The sequence below is a fragment of the Papilio machaon genome, chromosome 9 (assembly GCF_912999745.1).
Source record: "Papilio machaon chromosome 9, ilPapMach1.1, whole genome shotgun sequence".
NCBI lineage: Eukaryota > Metazoa > Arthropoda > Insecta > Lepidoptera > Papilionidae > Papilio > Papilio machaon.
In genome coordinates, this window is record NC_059994.1 from 8,557,617 (window position 1) to 8,579,223 (window position 21,607).

The 21,607-nt window shown below is 35.8% G+C and overlaps 1 protein-coding gene across 1 annotated transcript; it reads left to right on the plus strand.

Annotated features, from left to right (window-relative positions):
* The first annotated feature begins 346 nt into the window (after positions 1-346).
* Positions 347-21,193, plus strand: LOC106709600 (synaptic vesicle glycoprotein 2C). Its single transcript, XM_045679266.1, has 12 exons — positions 347-620; positions 9,102-9,155; positions 16,574-16,735; positions 18,416-18,560; positions 18,733-18,872; positions 19,066-19,313; positions 19,579-19,781; positions 19,990-20,116; positions 20,193-20,325; positions 20,439-20,598; positions 20,731-20,858; positions 21,064-21,193. Exons 1-12 carry the CDS (start codon positions 605-607, stop codon positions 21,120-21,122), a joined length of 1,575 nt encoding a protein of 524 aa, XP_045535222.1. The 5' UTR covers positions 347-604; the 3' UTR covers positions 21,123-21,193.
* The last annotated feature ends 414 nt before the right edge of the window (positions 21,194-21,607 follow it).

Consider the following 21,607-nt stretch of genomic DNA (forward strand, 5'->3'; position numbering starts at 1 on the left):
GTCCATTGCTGAATTCCTCGTACACATGTTAGCACCGCGAAAGTAAGAGAAGTCTTCAATTAATTTAGCCTACTAGCTATTTAATATATCCAATCGGTTATACCAATTCATAAAAATGATAAATTTCGTCCCACAAAGTGTACAACAAAATGGGGACTATTTCGGAATCGCTCGCCGGACTTCAGTGTCGAATGGTTTGTACTTGTCATTGACATCGCAAATATCGTATAATTAGTACGGCCCTATCCCAGCGGCGACGGACAAGCGACCGGCGACCGGCGACTGACGACCAACGACCACGATACCAGTCCCAGTCGAAGTCCATCAGTCAAACGCTTCGCACGTCCGCATCCACAAATGCCGCGTTTCCGTACCCGCGTCAAACTCAAGTGATTAAATATTATATATTAATTAATAAAAAACAAATGGGATAAAAAAAGACGGTTAGCAAAAGACAATATTTTTTTATTTAATGTGATATAGATTTTTTTTATCAGTAAAATATAATTTTGCTTTCGTGTGATATTAGTTCGTAATTTAGTTAAATTAATTAGAGTTTAGTGGATATTTGGACGGCTTATTTAGTGTTGTGGCAGCCGTGAACATGGAAGAACAAGCAGGTATATATTTTATTATTATATACATAATGTAACATATAATTTATACAATACGCTATCTATAGTCATAGCAAACGACAAACAAATATGTAAAGATACCCTATAAGGTAACTGTTAATTTACTAAGATGAGCGTGTAAGAAAATTTTGGAGGATGACAAGCTGAAAATTTAAAATTTAACATCACACAAAGACGATTTAACAACAATTGAAACATTCATTATAAGTTAAATGTACAAACTGGAATTTTGAATATAATATCTGAGAATTAAAAATAATTGTGAACAAAATAGGGTCATCAATTTTGAGGGTAGTTGTTGAAGCGAATTATATTGTGATTATCGTGAAAGTTGCCAACGCATCTGATAGCACTTAAAATATACGTGCAATAAATTGTAAACAGATCGAAAATCTTCAGAGAATCCGAACAATGAATATTAGAAACTCTTTCTACACAATTTCTTTACTAGTCTTTTGTTTGAAGATTTATTTCTTGTTGTATGGCATTCAGAATTCAATAAAAATTCATAGTCAAAATATATAAATTAAATTAGGAAAAAGAAACCCACAAAATTTCTATTCGTAGGGTAGATCAACATTATTTATGAGCTGAACCTATTTTACTAGAGATTTCTGAAGTACCTAGTTAATATTTATATAAATAAAAAATCTTATATAATAAGAAAAACTTTTACAAAATTCTAAGAATAGCAAGAATCATTGCGTAAATAAAACTAGAGTTAAGCGAATAACTTATAAAAGTTGAAAGTCACCGACGTGAAGCAACAAGTGCTCGCTCGAGCTTTCATTACACGACAACTTTAGCGAGTGTTTCCTTTACTGAAAAATATTTACTGTACAAACAAAACCGAAAAATATATCAACGGAAAAACTTAATACAACTTTTATTTTAATTCGATAACAAATCAACTTGTGGTCTATGAATTTAAAGTTAATTCTAAACGTTTTAATTTCATTTTGTACAAACAAAAAAAAAACAATTTTAAATCCTACATCAGTGGGATAGGAACATGGAGATGTATCTTAGAATATTCTGGAGCTTTCATAGTTAAGATATTTAACTGAGTGATATTGATTCGTGTGTTAGGGGAGTTGAGGTGACGTGACGGCGTCTTAACTGGAGCGTGTTGTCGGGACAAGGTGTGACGTCACCACAATCTTATTGCTTTCCGCAGCTCCGTAGCCCATATTGTTTATTACTTTCCTAATTATTTTATATGGAGCAGTAATAGGTCACCGAGTGGGCGCCGGAATTACAAGCTAAACGTATTCTAATAGCCAAAATAATCCCGCTAAAGTGACGATAATTTTTTAATTAGTTGCTTTTAATTAATTTTATGCGCATCTGAAATGTAAATGTCGAGTTTTTGTCCTTGATGATAACAAAACGGAAAAAAAAATTGAGCTGTAATATTAATTATACAAATTTTTTATTTGGCAATTTTCAGAACTTTCTTTTTAAATCTATTTAAAATATCAACTGTTGATTAGTAAATCGTTCGTTTTTGTAATGCTTCTCCGTTAGCGGTTCAATCTTTCATCTTTAATTTCACAATACAATGTAATTAATTTGTTTGTAATAAATGAATTTCAAGTGGAATAGGTGAGCTTGTCGGCGAATGTGTCTCGTTAGATTAAGATAAAAGGCAATTACTGTAAATACGGTGTCGATCACCCGGCGGCCCCCTCCCCTGCCCTCTCGTTTGGATCGATGATAGCCGCCTAAAGTCACCGGTTCATACACACCGCGGCGTAACTTGACATTGTGACATAATTATATGTGTACATAGATAAAGAAGTCGTAAAAAAGTTATTAACTATGTTCTAAATAATTTCATTATTTTATAACTTGTCAAAGATACTGAGATGTCTACTGCTAAATAATAACTTTCAATCCTGACTGACTACAGACATGGTTACATCCAGTGTAATGAATTTGCTTCAGGCGTAAACCAAACGTGAGGTGTTTTTTTAGTAATTGCTTATAGCACTACATATGTTGTATTCTTGTAATATGTTTTGAAATTTAAACATATTGATATGTTATCCTAATCCGTGAATCAAAATAAAGATTAAATTGTTTAAACTTTCGTGAGACATCATAATTAATTAATTAAGAAACGGCTTAACTCACGTTTGATCGTCCGGTGACGGCACCGACTAGTTTCGGACCCATCGGGGGTCCATCTTCAGGGCGAGTGTTTAATCCGAAGACTTCGCGGTCGCGTCGCGTCTCGCACTAGTCGGTTTAGTCGGTGCCGTCACCGGACGATCAAACGTGAGTTAAGCCGTTTCTTAATTAATCAAAATAAAGATGTTTAATTTTACCATATAATGAAACTTGCTATTGGTATTTTGTGGTGTTTTACACGCTAAGACGCGATAGTTTATTTTTTAATTAAAAAGTTAAAAAATAAAACAACCATGAAAACCAATCAGTATCGATAGAATTAGAAGAAAAAAAGTAACAAACATCGCGGGTTTCCCCAACATTAAAAAAGTTGATAACATATTTTCAAGGTCTGTTGGGACATGTTCATTGTTATTTCTTCATATTATTTCTGAGAAGGTCCGGTCTATATTGAACAATATAAAATACAAGTTGCCCCTTATTTAGTTTAGTATCCAAGCAATGTATACTCGGAAATAGTTTATCTAAAACATTACGTCATTTTGTTAAATTCCATTGGAAATAATTATTTTAGCGATATGTTAAGAGATACGGAAGGTGTGTTTGTATGTTATTTGCGCTACCAAATACGTCCCTGTGCCATTAACTATATTTATGAGGTGCTAACCAGCAGACAGACGCTCTTATTTTTTTACGATTACTCATTACAGATGTAAGAGAGTCGTAAACAGATAGATAATAACACCACAATTTACACGGACTTTAATTAAAAAATTTAAAATCACCAAACGTAATTGTAAAATTATGTTTTCAATAGTAATCAGGGTATACTACAAACTATGGATTGAACCGTCATCGAATCGGAAGATTTCAAAATTGTAAACTAATACAAAATGTAGAAACTAGGCACTGATCAGTAATTTTGCTGATTTGAGTGGGTTAAAAATTCAAAACATGAGTTACAATATAACAACATCGAAATATTTCACAACTAGCAACTATAATTACAATATTTTCCTATTAATCTTTATAAAAATAAACTACTCGATAAGACTGTCATTGCGTATTGAATACAATGTCGTTAACACGTGCTTGCAATAAATATTTAAATGATATTATTTCTTTGTTAATAAAACTCTTTATCTACATATTTTGTGTCAAAAAAAAATAAAAATAAAAACAAAACGCAAAATGCGTTTAAACTTTTCTCGGAAAATATCCTACATAAAGTGTGGCTACAATATTGAACCCAATACTGTTACCGTCGCTTCGTTTGATCTTTTGATCTATGAAAATTTATTTTGTTTTAAGAAATATGATACAAAATAAATGTTGTTTTTATGCAGCGTTTTAATAATAATAAATAAAAATATTGCAATCTTCATTGGCTTAAATATTCCAAATGATTTAAAAAACAATGCTAGTTTAGAATTGTACCCCTTTGCTATACAAGATAAAAAAATCACTTTTTAAACAGATCATGTATGTTGAATGTTGGTGACCGCAGAAAGTTCTGGAAACACAAACATATACTCGGACAGTTCCGCGTAACCAGTACGCATAAACAGTAACACGTGAAGTTGTTGGTGTACTCTTTGTTCAACAATGATACGTAGCGCTTGTTGATCGGCTGCGATCTTTACGTAACGAAGTTATTTTGATAATTAATTTATAAATAAACAATGGTGTCAAGGATGTCGCGCGACTAAGTATTCAGCGTTCGGCAATAGACGAAACATTGTCAACTGGATTTACAACAAAATTTAGTTATTAAACTATTAAAATATTATAGAAAAAAAACGAATCTGTTACCTATAGTGTTTCAGACAAGTTACGCGCATTCTTAAAATTTTTGGCTCCAATTTTGAGACGATAATTCCACTTTCCTTCAAGACTGGAATAACTGATAATCTGGAAATATGCCAATGCATTCTAAAAAGGCAGACATGTTGATTCTATCAATTATCGACATCACTTACCTGATTACGGAACTTCATATTCATCTCTTTTTGTATACTTCTCACCTAACATAAAATATAACATATTTAAAACAGACAATATGAATTTAACAGCCCTGTCTTATGACAATAATCTTAGCTGTATGTATAAAAACAATAATATTGGGTTAGGAAAGAAAGGAGGAGAAATCTGTTGGTATCGAATATTACAATTTGTTCTATACACATTGGCCAAGGCTTGCCAAGTGGAGGCCAACGCGAGTGTAGGCAAATTAATACAAGTCAAGTGCTACTGTCTAAACGTTTGTCAAGTCTATGCAAGTAACCAGTTAAGAAAAGTGATTAATTTTTACCGGCACTTCTACAGGCGAAGCGAAGCACCTTTGGTTTATGCAGAAAAACCGACGACGCTCCGAAGTGAGGGAAGTGGTCACGAGCACCTGCCAGTCTCGACAAGCCAATTGAGCCCTTCAAACGTTGGCGCTTGTTCACGTGTATAGCGGGCATTATAGTAAACATTGTGTGTGCTACTCGTAGTTCGACGCTGACGTGTCGGAATCGATCCCGCGGCTAATATTTCGTCTGAGGTGCACTGGATATGGAGTGGTCGTTATTGCGCGATAAGCGATGTCGGATATAGATACCGTCCGGGGCCGCACGATGTCAGCGCCTTGCGTCTCTCAGACCTTATCACAATTCGATCTCAACAAATTCATTGTATTCAATATTTATTACGTAGCACTTCGTAGCCTTTTGCCGTAGAGACCTTGTTTCCTACGACAAAGGGCTACGTAAAACCGAGAAATATCTTTGTTTTGTTGTGCTAACAGGAATGTGAGTAGTTAATAATATTAGACATTTACATTTGTAGAAAGCAGATTAATAAAGCAGGATTTTGATGATAACATTTCAACCTAAATATTTGTGTTCATTTTCCATAATTACGGATAATAAATTGAATACAAAGCCATTATAGATCATAATAAATGAAATAGTTTCGAGTTAATTGTCGTAGATAGTAGTGCAAGGCTGCATGACGTCATCTCTCCCCCAGTCCCCTCCCCTGCGGCGATCAGTCCTTTCCATAATCTTTTATGTGGTGGTGATAGTGACATGGCGGACTGTAAAACTTATGACGTCGTTAGGACCACGCCTCTGAACTACACGGCACGCAAAGGTCACAAGAATAAGGGTGGGTTGCTCAAAATCTCTTCAATGACATCGACTTATATAAAATAGATCACAAATAGATACGTAAACTTCATTTTAGCCCCAAACGAAATATATATTCTTCATTATTTTAACTGGAAGTCTAGGAAGATTTTTCATGAAAGATTCGCAGAAGCTTTGCAGTCAGACGTTCATTAAGCTAACGTTTGTCCATCACAAAAAACTAGCTCGGATCTGACTGATCCGGCGCTAACCGACTCGTACCGGTTTCATCCGGACATTATGAAGGCTGCTCCAGCCATGATTAACCGTTGGATCGGCAACAATTAAAGTTGATTGGTGTTGATGTACAGAGAGATTAACATCAAAGAATCCAGCGCAGATAATTGTTAAGCGTTTGTTTTGTGCGAGGCCTTTGAACTTATTTATCGTCTTTACAGAACCACTATGTCTTTCTTTATCTTTTACTAGCTGTTGCCCGCGACTCCACTCTTGTTGAATTAAAAATAAAAAAAGCTTTATTAGTAGCCTATGTATTCTTCCACAATGAGACAATGGTCTAGATGTTCTACATCTAGACCAAATTTCAGCGTGATCCATGCAGTCGATCTGAAGATACCTTCTAACAAACATCCATCCGTCTATACATCCGCATTTATATTTGAGTAAGATTGTTTTTTATTTATTGATTTTCCTTAGGTAAATGGAACAAAATAAATCATCATGTATACATCAATCAAATCTTTACGACATTTTTTTTTGTTTTCAATATCTGTAAGTGAAATTACATGTTGTCTGAAACCTGTTGTAATAGTGTCTAAAACTGATGTATGAACACATGTAGGTACTTTTGTTGATAAACCAAATAAATAAAGTATAATCCAAACTTCACACGACTACATATGACACCCTCAATACTTAGTACCAATGTTTAGTTAATGAAGTAAGTATAATCTGTTATAGATGTAGTGGTCACAAACATTAGAGGCAACCAGAATCTCCGTCCGCCTCCCGCCGTCCGTCGCCCGCCGTCCACCGCACAGCGTTAGAAATAACTCGTCACCGCGTAGACATAACATTTCGCCGCTGCTTCAGCTTTGTTTTCAAACAGTCAGACCTACGGACTTTGCTTGCCGTTTGATATATTCCTTTCAACTTGGTTCTTACATATTAATCTTGTCTTATATAAACGTTGTCTATTCGATGCACAATGATTGCGTGTTTTCGCATCAAATAGCTTAATTTTTTTAATAACTCAGCAGTTATTGAAAAAACTCTTTAACTATTTAATTACTAAACATTTATATCAGTGATTTCTTACTAGTAATGTATCAGAATTTAAGTTACATATTAAAGAGGTACCTGTCCTTGAAATCCCGTTTAATAATGAATCAAAAGGAAATTTAGATGATAGTAACCAAGAAAGATGAAAACATAAAAACCAAAAACAACCTGAATTTTTTCTATCCCACAAACAACGCTTTTCAAAAGTAACCCCTATAAGCGTTTATTTGCTGTTAAATTGCTATCCTAGTCTTTTTATTATCTTACTAATATTATAAATGCGAATGTTTAGATGTATGCATGTTTGTTACAAGATATCTCCAGAAAGGCTGCATAGATATCGCTCGAAATTTTGTATAGATGTAGAACTTACTTTGGAAGAACACATAGGCTACAAATTAAGTTTCTTTTTTAATTCCGCGTGGACAGAGTCGCGAGCCACAGCTAGTTTCTTAGTAAGTAATCAAGTCATATCGAACGTATATTTAGACAACGCCAATTGTATGTAAGACCTAATAATAAATCAGGTTCAACAAGTGTAAATTAGTTATCAATGTTTACCGCGCACGTCCTCGTCTTTATTACCTTCGCAATTGATCGTCGAATCGAACTGATGGAATACCGGTTATTTCCGGTACGGTTGGATCCGTACCGGTTATTCGGTTTTCGGTACGATGTATCTATAGTCGGGATTCAGTTCGACATCTATCTGAAAATATTTAGTTTTAACTCGATGTTTGTCAACCTCGTTTCGTTCTGGTTTGACTTCACGATAGATAATTTGATTAAATGAATGTAGATGTGTCAATTTCTTTGTTAATTGTTGACTCATTTTTATTTACTACTAGCCTTTACCCGCGACTCCGTCCGCGCGGAATAAAAAAAATGCACACAAGATAAAAAAGTTCCCATGTCCGTCTCCTAGTTCTAAGCTACCTCCCCATCAATTTTCAGCTAAATCAGTTCGACCTATCTTGAGTTATAAATAGTGTAACTAACACGACTTTCTGACTATATATATAGATTACAGTTACTTAAAGTATTTTTGGTATCATTTATTAGTTTTCAGCTTTTCAGTAAACACATTTGTTACTTTTGAAAGCTAAACGATATAAATTTGTCGGCGCCATATTTATTTATTTATAAATACAATTTTAATGTGTTACTTACGTTTGAGTGACTTTACAATATTACGTAGCTTTCTAAGAACTTTCGATTAATTTTGTTTATTATTGACTAACAATCGGTTTCCACAGTCGAGGTACTTTTACAAAAACATTTTAGGTACTATCTCAATTTTTTTGAGGTTTTGGTTTGTCGACTTAATTATTTCTGTTTTTTAACATTTTATTAAAATACAGTATGATTGAATTGAGCTATAGACATTACTAATTATTTATTCACAACATTATTTAGTTATTTTAAAGCTTTCTAAAATCACACAGGTGAATAAACGTTGTAGGGATAGTATTAACCAAAAACAACATTAATTAGTTAGGCACTCGTAATTCCGGAAGTTATAGTTATAAGCTAAGTGTTTCAATTGACTTAAGATGAACATCAGATTACATTAGTCAGCTGCAGGAAGCAAAGGTTTCCCGGGTCAGCCGCCTCCGCAACTATTTATTCATCTGATTCAAATTTTACTTGTCCGACTAAACATTATATGAATGAGTGTACATCGAGATCGTATGTATGAGTAAGTTTTAATTTTAAATCGGTGCCAAAAAAATTACAGCTTTTCACTGAATAAAAAAAAATATGTATAAAGTAAATAGAGTATTTTTTTAAATTTATCTTATAAAATATTTAATAATTAAGAATGTATTTAATAGTGACTGTGGCTAAGTTGTGTCGGTAGTACGGCACACGCGTGTCAACTCTTGGCAAAGGACTGATCTATTTGTGTTTTTGTTGGCAGAGATCAAGGAGCGGCTGCAGAGGGCGCCGTTCGAAACCGCGCTTCACCACGCCGGTTTGTATACATTATTACATAATATATATTCTTTATTAACATACAATATATCAATACAATTCAGTTCACACTGGCGAAACATTCACGTAACACATATCTTAAGCATTTCAGTATCGTGCAACAAAGTAAATTGAATACAAAACTTGTTATGTTACAATCTTACGTGATATGCGTGACTATTAATTTAAGTTAGGAATTAACTACTTACTAACTAAGTATAAAACATTATTTTTGAAGAACATATATGTTTAACCTTGTCCCACCTTACATGTTATAATTTATACATGCACTGCTTAGTAATAAAGTGTTAAGTTAATTTTTTATAATTGCAATTGTTATTTTGTTTAGAAGAAACATGTTTGCTCGTTGTTTCGGAACAGTGCTTTTAAAAACACACTTTTCACGTTATATCTATTTACATAAAAATGATTATTAATATAACAGAAATTATGAGTTTCAAAGAAGCATTAATATCAACATATGTATATTATATTAGAAAGCTAAACCCTTTTGTACACAAGGCAACGTAAATCTTTGAAATCAGGAGATTTTAGTCGCTAAGCAACTTATGCAATTCAATGACATAGAAGTTCGTACACAGCAAGCGTCGCTGACATTTCTACCTATATCTATCATCATTAAAGACAGTCACTCGCAACCTGTTTGCAAAAATCGCCGTGAGAAAAGTCGCTGCAATTTACTCGCACGTACACATGTACTCGCTATGTCTCTACTGACTGAAGACGATTCCACATTTGTGTACGGAATACGCGAAACGCGATTCTCGCGACGCAACTATACAATATTTGTTTCAACGAATTACGTTGTCTTGTGTAGGAAGTTCCTAACTCAAAGAACTGGGAAAAATGTACAATATGGAATACCCCCTTATATTTTTTTCATGAAAAGTACTGAGTAAGAGTTGGTACTTGAAGTTGTCGATACATATTGCATAAAGCCGTCCATCCATGTTGTGCAGCACTAGAACGCTATGCAATGACGTATTTATATTTTTTTATAATTTTTGTTGAATGTAACAACATGGAAAGTTCTTTCAGCCTGCGCTCTCTCATTTGAAACGTAAAGAATCGCGAATTCTTTGTTGTTCGCAAACGTGTAAAGATCTGAAGACGTGTAATTGTTTTTACATCTCCCTGCGTCATAATTTACAAGCAGATTGGTTTTTCAACCTCAAACAAAAGAATTTTGAACTTTTATTGATAGTTATTAAAATTACCAGACATTTATTAAACTTGAAGTACAATCTACTATCTAAACAACGAAAGTAAATGAGTTGCAATTTGGGAACATTTTTCTTTTCTCTATCCGAGAGGGGAAAGTGTATGGGTATTATTATTCGCTTATTTATTAATCAAAAATCTTTCGTTGACATAATTTGTTTTGAAAATATTATCAATTTATCATTAATTATTTAGCTACTAATAGATTCAGGAACAATGAATGGATTATAATTGTTTGCTCGAGGGGCACGGGGCGCGGTGTGCTTGTTGGGCGAAGGTCAATCCAATGTCATTACCGAGCTATTCCCCTGTAGGCTTTTAGCTAACGAAGGGCGGCCTACGGGGTGCAGGCGGGGACAGGGTGTGCTAACAGGACAGGCCCGGCCTCGGCACTGATCTGTGTCAGCCTGTGTCAACATTGTTACGATCTATAGATTATGTTTCGCCGTCTTAGGAAATTTGACAACACACCCAGTCACCCACTTAACATATGAAGGGTGTATAGTGCTACAAACCTACCTGGCCCGGTGAGTGAGGCGCTGTTACGCAGTTAGACCAGACAGTGACTCGACACGGATCTTGGGACACTTCGATAAAAATAGCAGGGCGCTAATAAGCTAATGTAATAATATTTGCAATTATTTATTTATTGTAATAAGCTGTTCATAGCGATAACATTGCTACGTTGTCGTACCCATCGCATCTACTAAATATAGTTTATTGTCATTGTTAGCGAACATTTCTACAAATGATTTCCTTCTCTTTGCTACGAGTATATGTTTATTTGATGGGCAATGTAGTTTAACTTTTTCTATCTTTTACAAACATTACCATCTATTTTGCTACGAATGAAAAAATATGAAATGCAACTTTACATAGGGTGACATAAATTTGTAATAAAATGCATCGATTAACAATATACCTTTGCATATTTTGCATGCTAGGGGTTATTCCCCGAACAGTGGGCTTCCCCAGTTCAAAGCGAGGGTTCAATACGTGTCCACCCTGCTGGCGCCATGAGACCACTGCTAATTATATCACGTATTTTGTTTTGTTTGTAAAAAGTACTTATACGTTTTAATTAAAAAAATATAGTAAGACCTGGGGATCTATTCCGAGCGCTCGACTTTTTTTTGTAGGTTATATGTTTCACAATAATCATTTTCAGGAAAAAAACCTTTAGATTTTCATGGTTTGTAGTCATTCATTCTGTCTTTCTTGCTTGTTTATTCCTTCTGATAAACTGTGGTTTTAAATAATGTCAATAACAATGTCAAATACTGGCAAATACCAGCTCCAGTATTTACAAGCACAAACAAAACTAAGAAAATAAAACTTTATTACATGTTCTGCGTTTTGTCTCTTATAAATCAATAAGACATTGTTTACAACATAATTTGGGTTCCGTTGAAAAAGTTAAAATACATAATAAAAAAATCTATTTTCGAAAAGTAATATTGACAGGTACGAAAATATGACAAAACGAGGAATTTGTCAAAAAAAATCACTCAAACCAAGCTTTTCTTTACTTTTTCATCCTTTTCATTTTAATTTCTCTACTTAAATAAATCAATCATTCATTCATTCATACATAGTATAAAACAAAGTCGCTTTCGCTGTATGTCCGTATGTATGCTTAGATCTTTAAAACTACGCAACGGATTTTGACGCGGTTTTTTTTAATAGATAGAGTGATTCTTAAGGAAGGTTTGTATGTATAATAAATGCATAATATAGTAGAGAAACACTGATAAATTTAAAGTTTTCTAATGTGATGTCGTAAATAAGCACGTTTTTTTTCGCTTATATTGCAAACGCTGGCTGAACCCTACGAGATAGACCAAAATAATGTACTACAGTATTGTTCACCTTAAAAAGTTCAACAAAAAAGTCCGCGATGGTATATGTCTATCTCTTAGGGATAACCCAGCATAACCATTTTTATTCTTTTACGAAGTGATTTTAAACAATACAGCATTAATCCTTATCCATTTAAGTACCTTAAATAAATTGTGCATTTATTCTGTAGTAGGTATATTTTGCATTGCACCCGTGCGAAGCCGGGGCGGGTCGCTAGTTAACAATAAATTTAATTTGTGATGAAAACATATTTTCAGAAATCAATACCAAATAATTTTTCCCGCCTTTCCATTGCCAACAATAGATCGACCACAGACAATTGAACGTTGACTTGTGTACATTCGCCAGTCGTGCTGTTTTAAACTATACTGTATATATAGAACAAACTGTTTTTTCGGATCAAAGAATAGAAAAGATAAACAAGTTTCGTCGCTAATGATTTAGGGAACATAATTTTAAGGTTATTAGAACACAGAACGCATCGTTATTCGCAACATATTTAATAGGTAACTATAATTTATTGGAAACATTTTAAAAATATTGAAGTGAGATAAGATGAGATGAAGAAATAAGAACACCTACAAGTTTTATTAGCAATGTTGCTATTTCGTAAATTGTTCGTAGTCTTTTGGTAGTGTTTTTTGCAACTCTTCCAGAATTATAAATTTATTCAATATGAAATATTATATTATAATATGTATAATATATTCAAAATTGTGATACGAACAAAATATGTAAAATTCGAACAGTTTTGTTTAGAATAATTTGAAACTAACCGTAGTAACTTGTTTAATTTGTATGGCGTTCTGTGATTTAGAAACACTAACTTTGTGTTTAAAATGTAACAATATATTGTGTATTGCTAATAGATGGCGCTGATATTTTTGCACGTTTCAAAGAGATAACTGCAACATCGCGAAGATATTAAAATAATAATTCTTTTAAACCTTATAATATACTTGAATTGAAGAAAAACTTTCATTAAATCACTTTAATGGTTACATTTCGCAAGGTTTCGTATATTATTTTCGTTGACGGTCGCCAAATAATTAATTTAAAAACAAAGAAATTGTCGCTCGCCGGATCGCGGTCATTGAACCTCGTTGTATTTTGAGAAAATAAAGTAGGCAAATGTTGGCGGCACTGACATTCGTTACGCGGGAAAATTTATGTCAATATTTTTTTTTTTTTTAAATTACTACGACATCGACATACTACAGCCAGTGATGCTCGTAAAAGTAATAACCAAGATTTTTACATTATTCTTATTTTTTATTTCCGTGCAGGAATTATTTTAATGCAATAGTATTAAATGTTTCGAATATCCAACTAAGATAGAAAAGGGTTAAAGATAATTACAAAAAAGAACTTATTTAGAAATTTTATCAAAATATACATATGATGCCTGAAATGTATATTCGAGTTCCTTTTGAATGGAACCATATGAGAAGTTCAATTTATATTAGATGTAACATCACTTGATGGCCGCCTTCATAAAGTGTCGGCAATAAACTCATCGGTTTAATGTGAGGGAACAGATAAACAAAGCCAGTGATCATTGCTAGATGATTTAGGAAATTTCCTACCAAACAGTCATATAAAGCCAAGCGTTATTAATAGACGAGATTTACAACTTGCATTCGAGACACATCGGTTAAGATCAGGAAGGGAGTTTTGTTAAAAGTAGCGGTTACCATCGACTTCGTCCGCGTGTGATAAAAAAGAAGTAATGAATATAGTCTATGTGTGTTAATAGTGTGGCTTGCTAATAGTGAAAGAATTTATCAAATCATTTCAGTAATTTCGGAGCAATACAAACAATCAAATCATTCCTCTTAACATAGGTCTTTTCTGAATTTATTGCGTTTTGTTTCATACTCATTAGATTTCTTTACGTTTTTAATCTGCTTCGTAGACTCTTTTGCAATACTTTTTAGTTCTATTAAATTTTATTCAGCAATTTTTTAATTAACACCCATTGGTTTCTGATGGAACTTTTGTTGTTAGGTCACGTGTGCGGCCAGTTCACAAGCAATAGCGGACGACAAACAAATCTCTCGCGGCTCATTAATTTGAGCACAAAACATACATCGATTGCGAATTACTTTTCACGTATAAATTTAACTTTTGGAAATAAAAATCAATTCTTTTAAAAAAAAGTTGCATAAATCGAATCTCAAAACTAACTTTAAACAGCTGTTTATTGACATTTATCGTGTAGTTATTTAAAGTATATAAATTTTAAGATTTAGGTAAGTACTTCAAATATACATAAATCACATTAATTTTAGTTTTTACCGGTAAATGGTAGGATTGACCGGAGTACGTTCTTTTGCAGTAACATTTGTAAATGGAAAATAAACAGTTAAATATATTTTTTCCGCTGGCGCCTTTGACATACATTTGCCAAGAATTACGAAGTTGTTTGTAAATACTGAGACTGTGCGATCCGACCGAACGCCGGACGTGCGCAAATAGATATAGACAATGGAGCCGTACCCTTGTTCCGGATAATGTCCGGGATACAGAATATACTAAATTACGTAGGATTCGGTACAAAATAACCAGACAGAGCGATGCTTTTGTTGTAAAAGAAAGGAACTTCATAAATTGATATAGACTTCAGAATCGAATGATATAAGTTTGTGAGTATACCAGGATAATAGAACATACAAACAAACCTCTGACTACGATAACATAGTACAAACCCTTGCAACTGTTTCCGTACTTTGTAAGTTATAATAATTCTTCTGCCATGTTATATTTGACGTAACCATTGCGGATTCAACCCGGACTTTGTCGTCGCTATGTGAGGCGGGAGGTGCGGGCCGGGGGTGGGGGCGAAGTCCCGGAGACGGAAATAGAACGCCGCGTGGGCAATGGAAATAGTTCCCGTGTTCAATTATCACACCGCGTTGTTGGTAATTGACTTGTTATTGTTTTTTCTAAATATTTCTTAACAATGGCTAAATTTAGGACTAAATGCTCAACCTGAATTTCACCATCATTTTAGCTAGTGACTTCGTAATTTTAAACTCTCACATTCTCCCAAAGGTGTATATATATTTTTCATCTAGTTGCAAAATATAGTTTTACTTGCACATGTAATAATACTGTTCATAAGAAACAAAACAAATGTGTAATAAATACATGTACTGTTATTTAGTTGTTCTGATTTGTATATTTGTCATTTCGAAGGTGAGTTCACTCGGAAGCAGCGAGCGATGCACTACGCTGATTGAGCTCAAGTGCTCTCAATATCGATTCAATGAATACAATTTAAAAATAAAACTTAAAAGTCGCGTCGCAGTCGACGTGCCAATAATATTCTAACAATAAATAATAGCGAACTAATAATTCCGACACAACTGAGGCTTAAAGGTTACAATGTTGTGCTAATGTTTTACTAATTGTGTGGCGCCATCTCTTATTACAGAATGCAACATAGAACCCTAGCCCTGCACGTGTTCACATTGCCCATTTTTAAATATGTTCTTGCCAAAAATTGCACAACTTATAAAAGAAGTCCCTACATTCATAGAATATATAAGACATTGACATATTTTAACATACTAGCTGTAGCCCGCGACTTCGTCCGCGTTAAGTTCTAAAGTCCAAATAAACTTTCACTCCCTATTTTGACTTTAACGGGATAAAATTGAAAAAAAGTCAGAAACATGTACTTAACGAGTCCGGAAAAGGTTTTACGTTATTTTGTAATTCTTTCGTAGGAATAACATTTCTCTAGACAATTTATCGACGCTGGAAAGCATAAACGCTGTAACCCTTGAAATCGCGAATATGTTTTTCACACGTTAATAATTTCAACCATTATTAAACGATAATGATTTTATTATAGGTTAGCACGAACTACACAACATTGCTAAATACCGCATGCTTGTAGACGTATCAGCTCACGAGTTATCATTTTTTGGCTCTCCTGTAAAGTTCATACTTTCGGGGTTACAGCGTTTACGCGTTCTAGCGTCGATATGTAGGTATAGTCAGTGTAAATTTGGGCGCGGTCTGTCAACGCCGTGCTCACGATTAATAGGATGTTGCAGTGTGAAGTTAGGACGGCAAATCTCATTAGTGCCAGTTCAGCCAGGCTATCGATCACCCGGAACACGCGAGGCCTTACTGGACGTGAAGGTCACACACACTTCTGTGTACTGACAACACAATAATTATTTGTTACTTAACTTTTATAACCACATACTCATTTTGTGAGTTTACTTTAGTACCTACTTAAAAAAAAAAATGGTACTGAACAGGTACAAGATCAGTATTAACTTTATTTGTGTTATTCGTGCGCAGGCTACGGCTGGTTCCAATGGTTGCTGCTGGGGTCGTGCGGTGCGGTGTACGCGGTGTGCGCGCTCAGCACCACCACGCTCAGCTTCGTGTTGCCCGCCGCCGAGTGCGACTTCATGCTCTCCTCCTCCGACAAGGGACGCCTAACCGCCACACCGCTCATTGGTCAGTACACGTTACACCAGTGATTCTCAACCTTTTTTTTTTTGTTGCGGCACATATTTAACGATTTCAAAATTTGGCGGCACACAAAAAAAAAAAGATAAAAATTATTTACTTACTACAACACACTGCATAAATAGTTTATCAACTGTATAAAATTTATTGTATCTATATAACATTTCTAGACGCTAATTGTTTTTTTTTCAACTTGTTTTCCTCCATGGTTCTTTTATGCGAAGAAATACAGACACAGTGTGCATGTGCAAGTAAGCACATAAGCTCGGGATTCCCCGTGAGATGTGTACACAGCGCACGTGTTCAATCACAGTAGCATTTAGTAGAGTGCGATAAAAACAAAAATAAACTTATTCGGAAAACCGTGTAAAAGCGAAAACGTGTAAAACAAGTACCGTGTAAATCATTGGATATGTGTACTGCAAAGTTAATAAGTTTACAAATTTATAAATTGACACTACATGCAATTAAATTAATATTAAACCGAATCACATACATTTGCCAATTTTAACGAAAGAAAAGGTGCAGTAACTACTATGCAACACCTTGTGAATCCCAACTATCACTAAAACAACACGTTTTGTACGCAGAAGTAGCAAGTGTGCGCCGACTTGACACATATTCCTATTGCTATGCACGCCGCTTCATCATAATTTGGCACTAAGAAAAACCGCGTTGCAAAGCAAATAATAAAATAATTTATTTTTTGTGGATTTAAATATATATTCATGTTAAAAATATTTTTATTTATTTGCAAATTTAACGGCACACTTTTGAAATTTGGCGGCACACAAAAGTGCCGCGGCACAGTGGTTGAGAATCACTGCGTTACACACTCAACTGCTATGACATTATTGTGGGTTTCGACTATTAAATCACTTGTTGAAAAACATATAGTCATCCTCTTTCATTCTTTGTCGAAAACAGAAACAATAAATATGTGTATATACGTACGAGTAAAAATAATTTCACAGTAAAGTCATAAACGTATCGTGTGTATAGTTATTAGTTAATTTTTTTTCAAACGATGAAAACAAACTTAACAATTTATGCAGATTTAGAAAACTTAACATATTTTTTACAGAGATTTATTCCAGGTCATGAAAGTCATTTCAAAGTAATAGATCTTTTATTTCCTAAATTAGGATCACACATACAAAGGGACCCATTGAGTACTTTACACACTAACCCCTACTAAACATAATTATAAATCCTTATCCACCAAGAGTATTATCACTTTGCTATCAATTACAATGCGCCGGATGTCCTAGGGGCGAGGATGGCATCCAGCGGCGTGTCTAGACGCAATGCGAGGTGACGTAATGGGCTGCGTATTTTATAACAATAGGTAGTTGTCCACATTCTAGAGATAACACAATTAGATCCGCTCCTTGCATCCATGCGTACATAGATTGTAGAGCTTAATATTTTAGTTCGACTTTCAATATTTTTTAAACCGATTAAACAAAGGTTACGATTACGTTAAATTACATTTCACAGTCCATATCGTAGGGCAATGATTGTTACTGAGGAATTCCCTCGCCCTAATACTTGTACTAAAACGTATTGTTGTTTTTTTTTTTTAATGAGTATAACAGGGATGACAGTATATATTTAAAAAAACTGTCGCTGCAGTGGAAACTTACAGCATACATGTGTTGTTTACAGGCATGTGTGTGGGCTCGTACTTCTGGGGCAACTTGGCAGACGCGCGCGGCCGCAAGAAGGCCATCGTCGGCGCTCTGCTTCTCGACGCCTGCGCAGCATTCCTCTCCAGCGTTGTGCAGTCCTTTCCCGCCTTCCTAGCCTGCAGGTAAAGTACAACATTTTGAAACACGATAAGCAGATGTCTCAAGAGCAGAATAGGTTGATAGGCATCACTGCGAACCATCTTTCGACCACATCATCACTTAACACTGAGGGGATCCGTGGTCAAGCATAGGTTAAAAAAACTTATTTTCTGACTAGTTATTTTATGTTTGTAGGTTTTTCTCCGGGTTTGGTATAATCGGCGCAACGGGTCTGATCTTCCCGTACTTCGGGGACTTTCTTTCGCTGCGGCACCGAGACGTCATGCTGTGCAGGCTCGAGGTCTTCTGGACCATCGGAACTATATTGTTGCCAGGTGAGGTAAAAAAAAATAACATGTCATTGGTACGAAACATTAAGGTGGACGTAGATTTGACTAGAGGTAAGTAAGACTTGATCGAGAAGAACCCAGGAGCACTTGCAGTGGCTGTTCATACGGGAGAGTAGTTAGAGTAAGCCTACGCAATTTACATCTCATCCATCAGCTTAAAGAATTAATTGCATTGCAGGCATAGCATGGCTGATCATCCAGGACCCGCGCTTCAACCTGACGGCAATGGACGCGGATTTCCAGTACAAGTCATGGCGCGTATTCGTGGCGGCGTGCGGCCTGCCCAGCCTGCTGGTCGTGTTGCTGCTGATGCCCTTCCCCGAGAGCCCACGCTACCTGCTGCACTCCAACAAGCCGGAGCAGGCGCTGGTCGTGCTGCAGCGGATATTCAGGGTGAACACTAAGCTGGAAGAGAAAGATTTCCCCGTAAGTAACACTTCGGTATACTATTGGATATCGCTACAGCGCGCCGTAGCAATATGCTACTAGGCCTACGAGTTCGATCAGACGACAGAAGTATGGAACCTTATATACCACTGAATAAGTTCAGTACACTTGTAGCCTACTGATGCTTTCAGTTTTTAAGAACTAACGAGGAGTGCGTCAAAACATTTGTTTTTTCATGATCAGCAGTAGTCTGATATAATATTGTGACTTGGTTCATTCTCTTAAAGTTAACATTTTTCTTCAGGTGGAGTCGATGATGTGCGCGAGCGAAGAGGGCGAGGAGGAGGAGGTGGTGTCCGCGGACACGAACGGCAATGAGACCAAAGCGCCGCTGACTTGGTCCGCGCGCTGGCACGCCTTTTGGCTGCGCAAGAAGCTACTAGTCACGCCGCCGTACATCGGCCTGCTCGTGCTCTGCTGCTTCGTCGATTTCGGCCTCATGTTTAGGTAAGTTACATTAAGAAAGCTGTAAATTAACACGTTACACTAGTCTTCTATGATGTCTCAATCCCCAGCTTATTCAGTATATTCATACAGTGGTAGTCATGGTGACGGGGTTTGGCATTTTTTACCATCTGTGGCAATAGTTTATGAACATACCCACATTCTGATTGCTATAACTGTTGTGGTATATTGAAGTTTTTGTTGTCTTTAGTTACTACACGCTGATGATGTGGTTCCCGGACCTGTTCGAGCGCTTCAGTCAGTTCTCTTCGCTGTACCCGGGCGTGTCCGCCGGCGTCTGCGAGGTCTCCGCCAACGTCTCCCGCAGCGAGATCGACGTGAGTTGCAATACAGAATCTTTCGATTCAACTTTGATTAACTATCATCAGCTTTACTAACGTGTGTTTATTGCAGGGTCGGCCGGACTGCCCACAGGTTATCGACGACAAGGTGTACATCCACACACTGATCGTGGCGCTGAGCTGCCTGCCCACGGCGCTCTGGGTCGGCCTCACCATCAACATGGTCGGCAAGAAGCTCATGCTAGGTCAGGACTCTCCCTCCGTATACTTTTTTACAAATTAAATTAAACACAATGGAACATACATGTTGAAAGTCACAACGTTGCACTTTGATAATAATGAAGTTGTATTTGTGTAGTTATGATGCTGATCAGCTCTGGTCTGGCGGCACTGGGGCTGAACCTGGTGCGCTCCTCGCTAGAGAACCTGTTACTGTCGTGCGTCTTTGAGGCCATCGTCAGCTGCACTGAGGCCGTACTCTTCTGTGTTATTTGTGAAATATTTCCTACAAAAGTCGCGTGAGTAGTCTTATTCTGTCTTCTTTATGTGTATATATGAATGAACTTAAATAATTCTGGAAACATTGCTCATTTGCCATCGTGGCTGTGGCACAAATCGATGCGTTTGTATGTGATCTGTTGGTATTGCAGCGCGACGGCGATGGCGGTGACGGTGATGAGCGGGCGCGTGGGCGCCATCGTGGGCAACGTGGTGTTCGGCGCTCTCGTCGACCAGCACTGCATTGTGCCCATTTACATGTTCGGCTCTCTACTCATCTGTAAGTACAACCTCACAACTATTCGTGTAACTAATTCAATGATCCGAATAAATGAATCCTTTGGCATTGGATGACAATGCAGTTGACAAAGTGTAAATTTTACCTATCTACATTGTTCCAAGTCAACTCTTCTCTTCCCGTATTTTAACTTAAAGAATGCTGAAAGTTGATGAACCTACGTCTGAGCGAGTTTGTTATGTTGCAGCGAGCGGGATGCTGTGTATAATCCTTCCGAAGAGCACGCGACCGGAGCGGCCGCAGTGAAAATTTATCTATTTTTATATCAATACTTAATATTAATATAATTAATATAGTCTTACAATGTATAAGTATCACTTGATTGTTTTATTTAACACCTGTCTCATGTTGGTGTAAGACTGAGTCACTCTTACTCTTGCGCAATTGTTTTTTTTTTTTTGGTGATCTTTTTAACGCAGGCTGTGTTTAATATTAAATAATATTTTTCGTATAACTTGACGAATAGAATTGTATCAATAGAAAGTAGGTAAGTTAATGTAAAATGTTCCTTAGTAAAGATTTAACATACTTAATCAACACTAAGGGTGGCACTCCATAAGTGACCATTAGAAGTCTTTTGAAAAAATAAACAACGATTTACTTATTTCTTTTATAGCTTTATATATTTATGATGAATAATTGATTTTTATATTAAGAAGGAAGGATTTTTTTTTTACTAAACCGGTTGCTATGGTAACCAGTGATCTAAAGGTGTGAAAGTAACTTTAAAT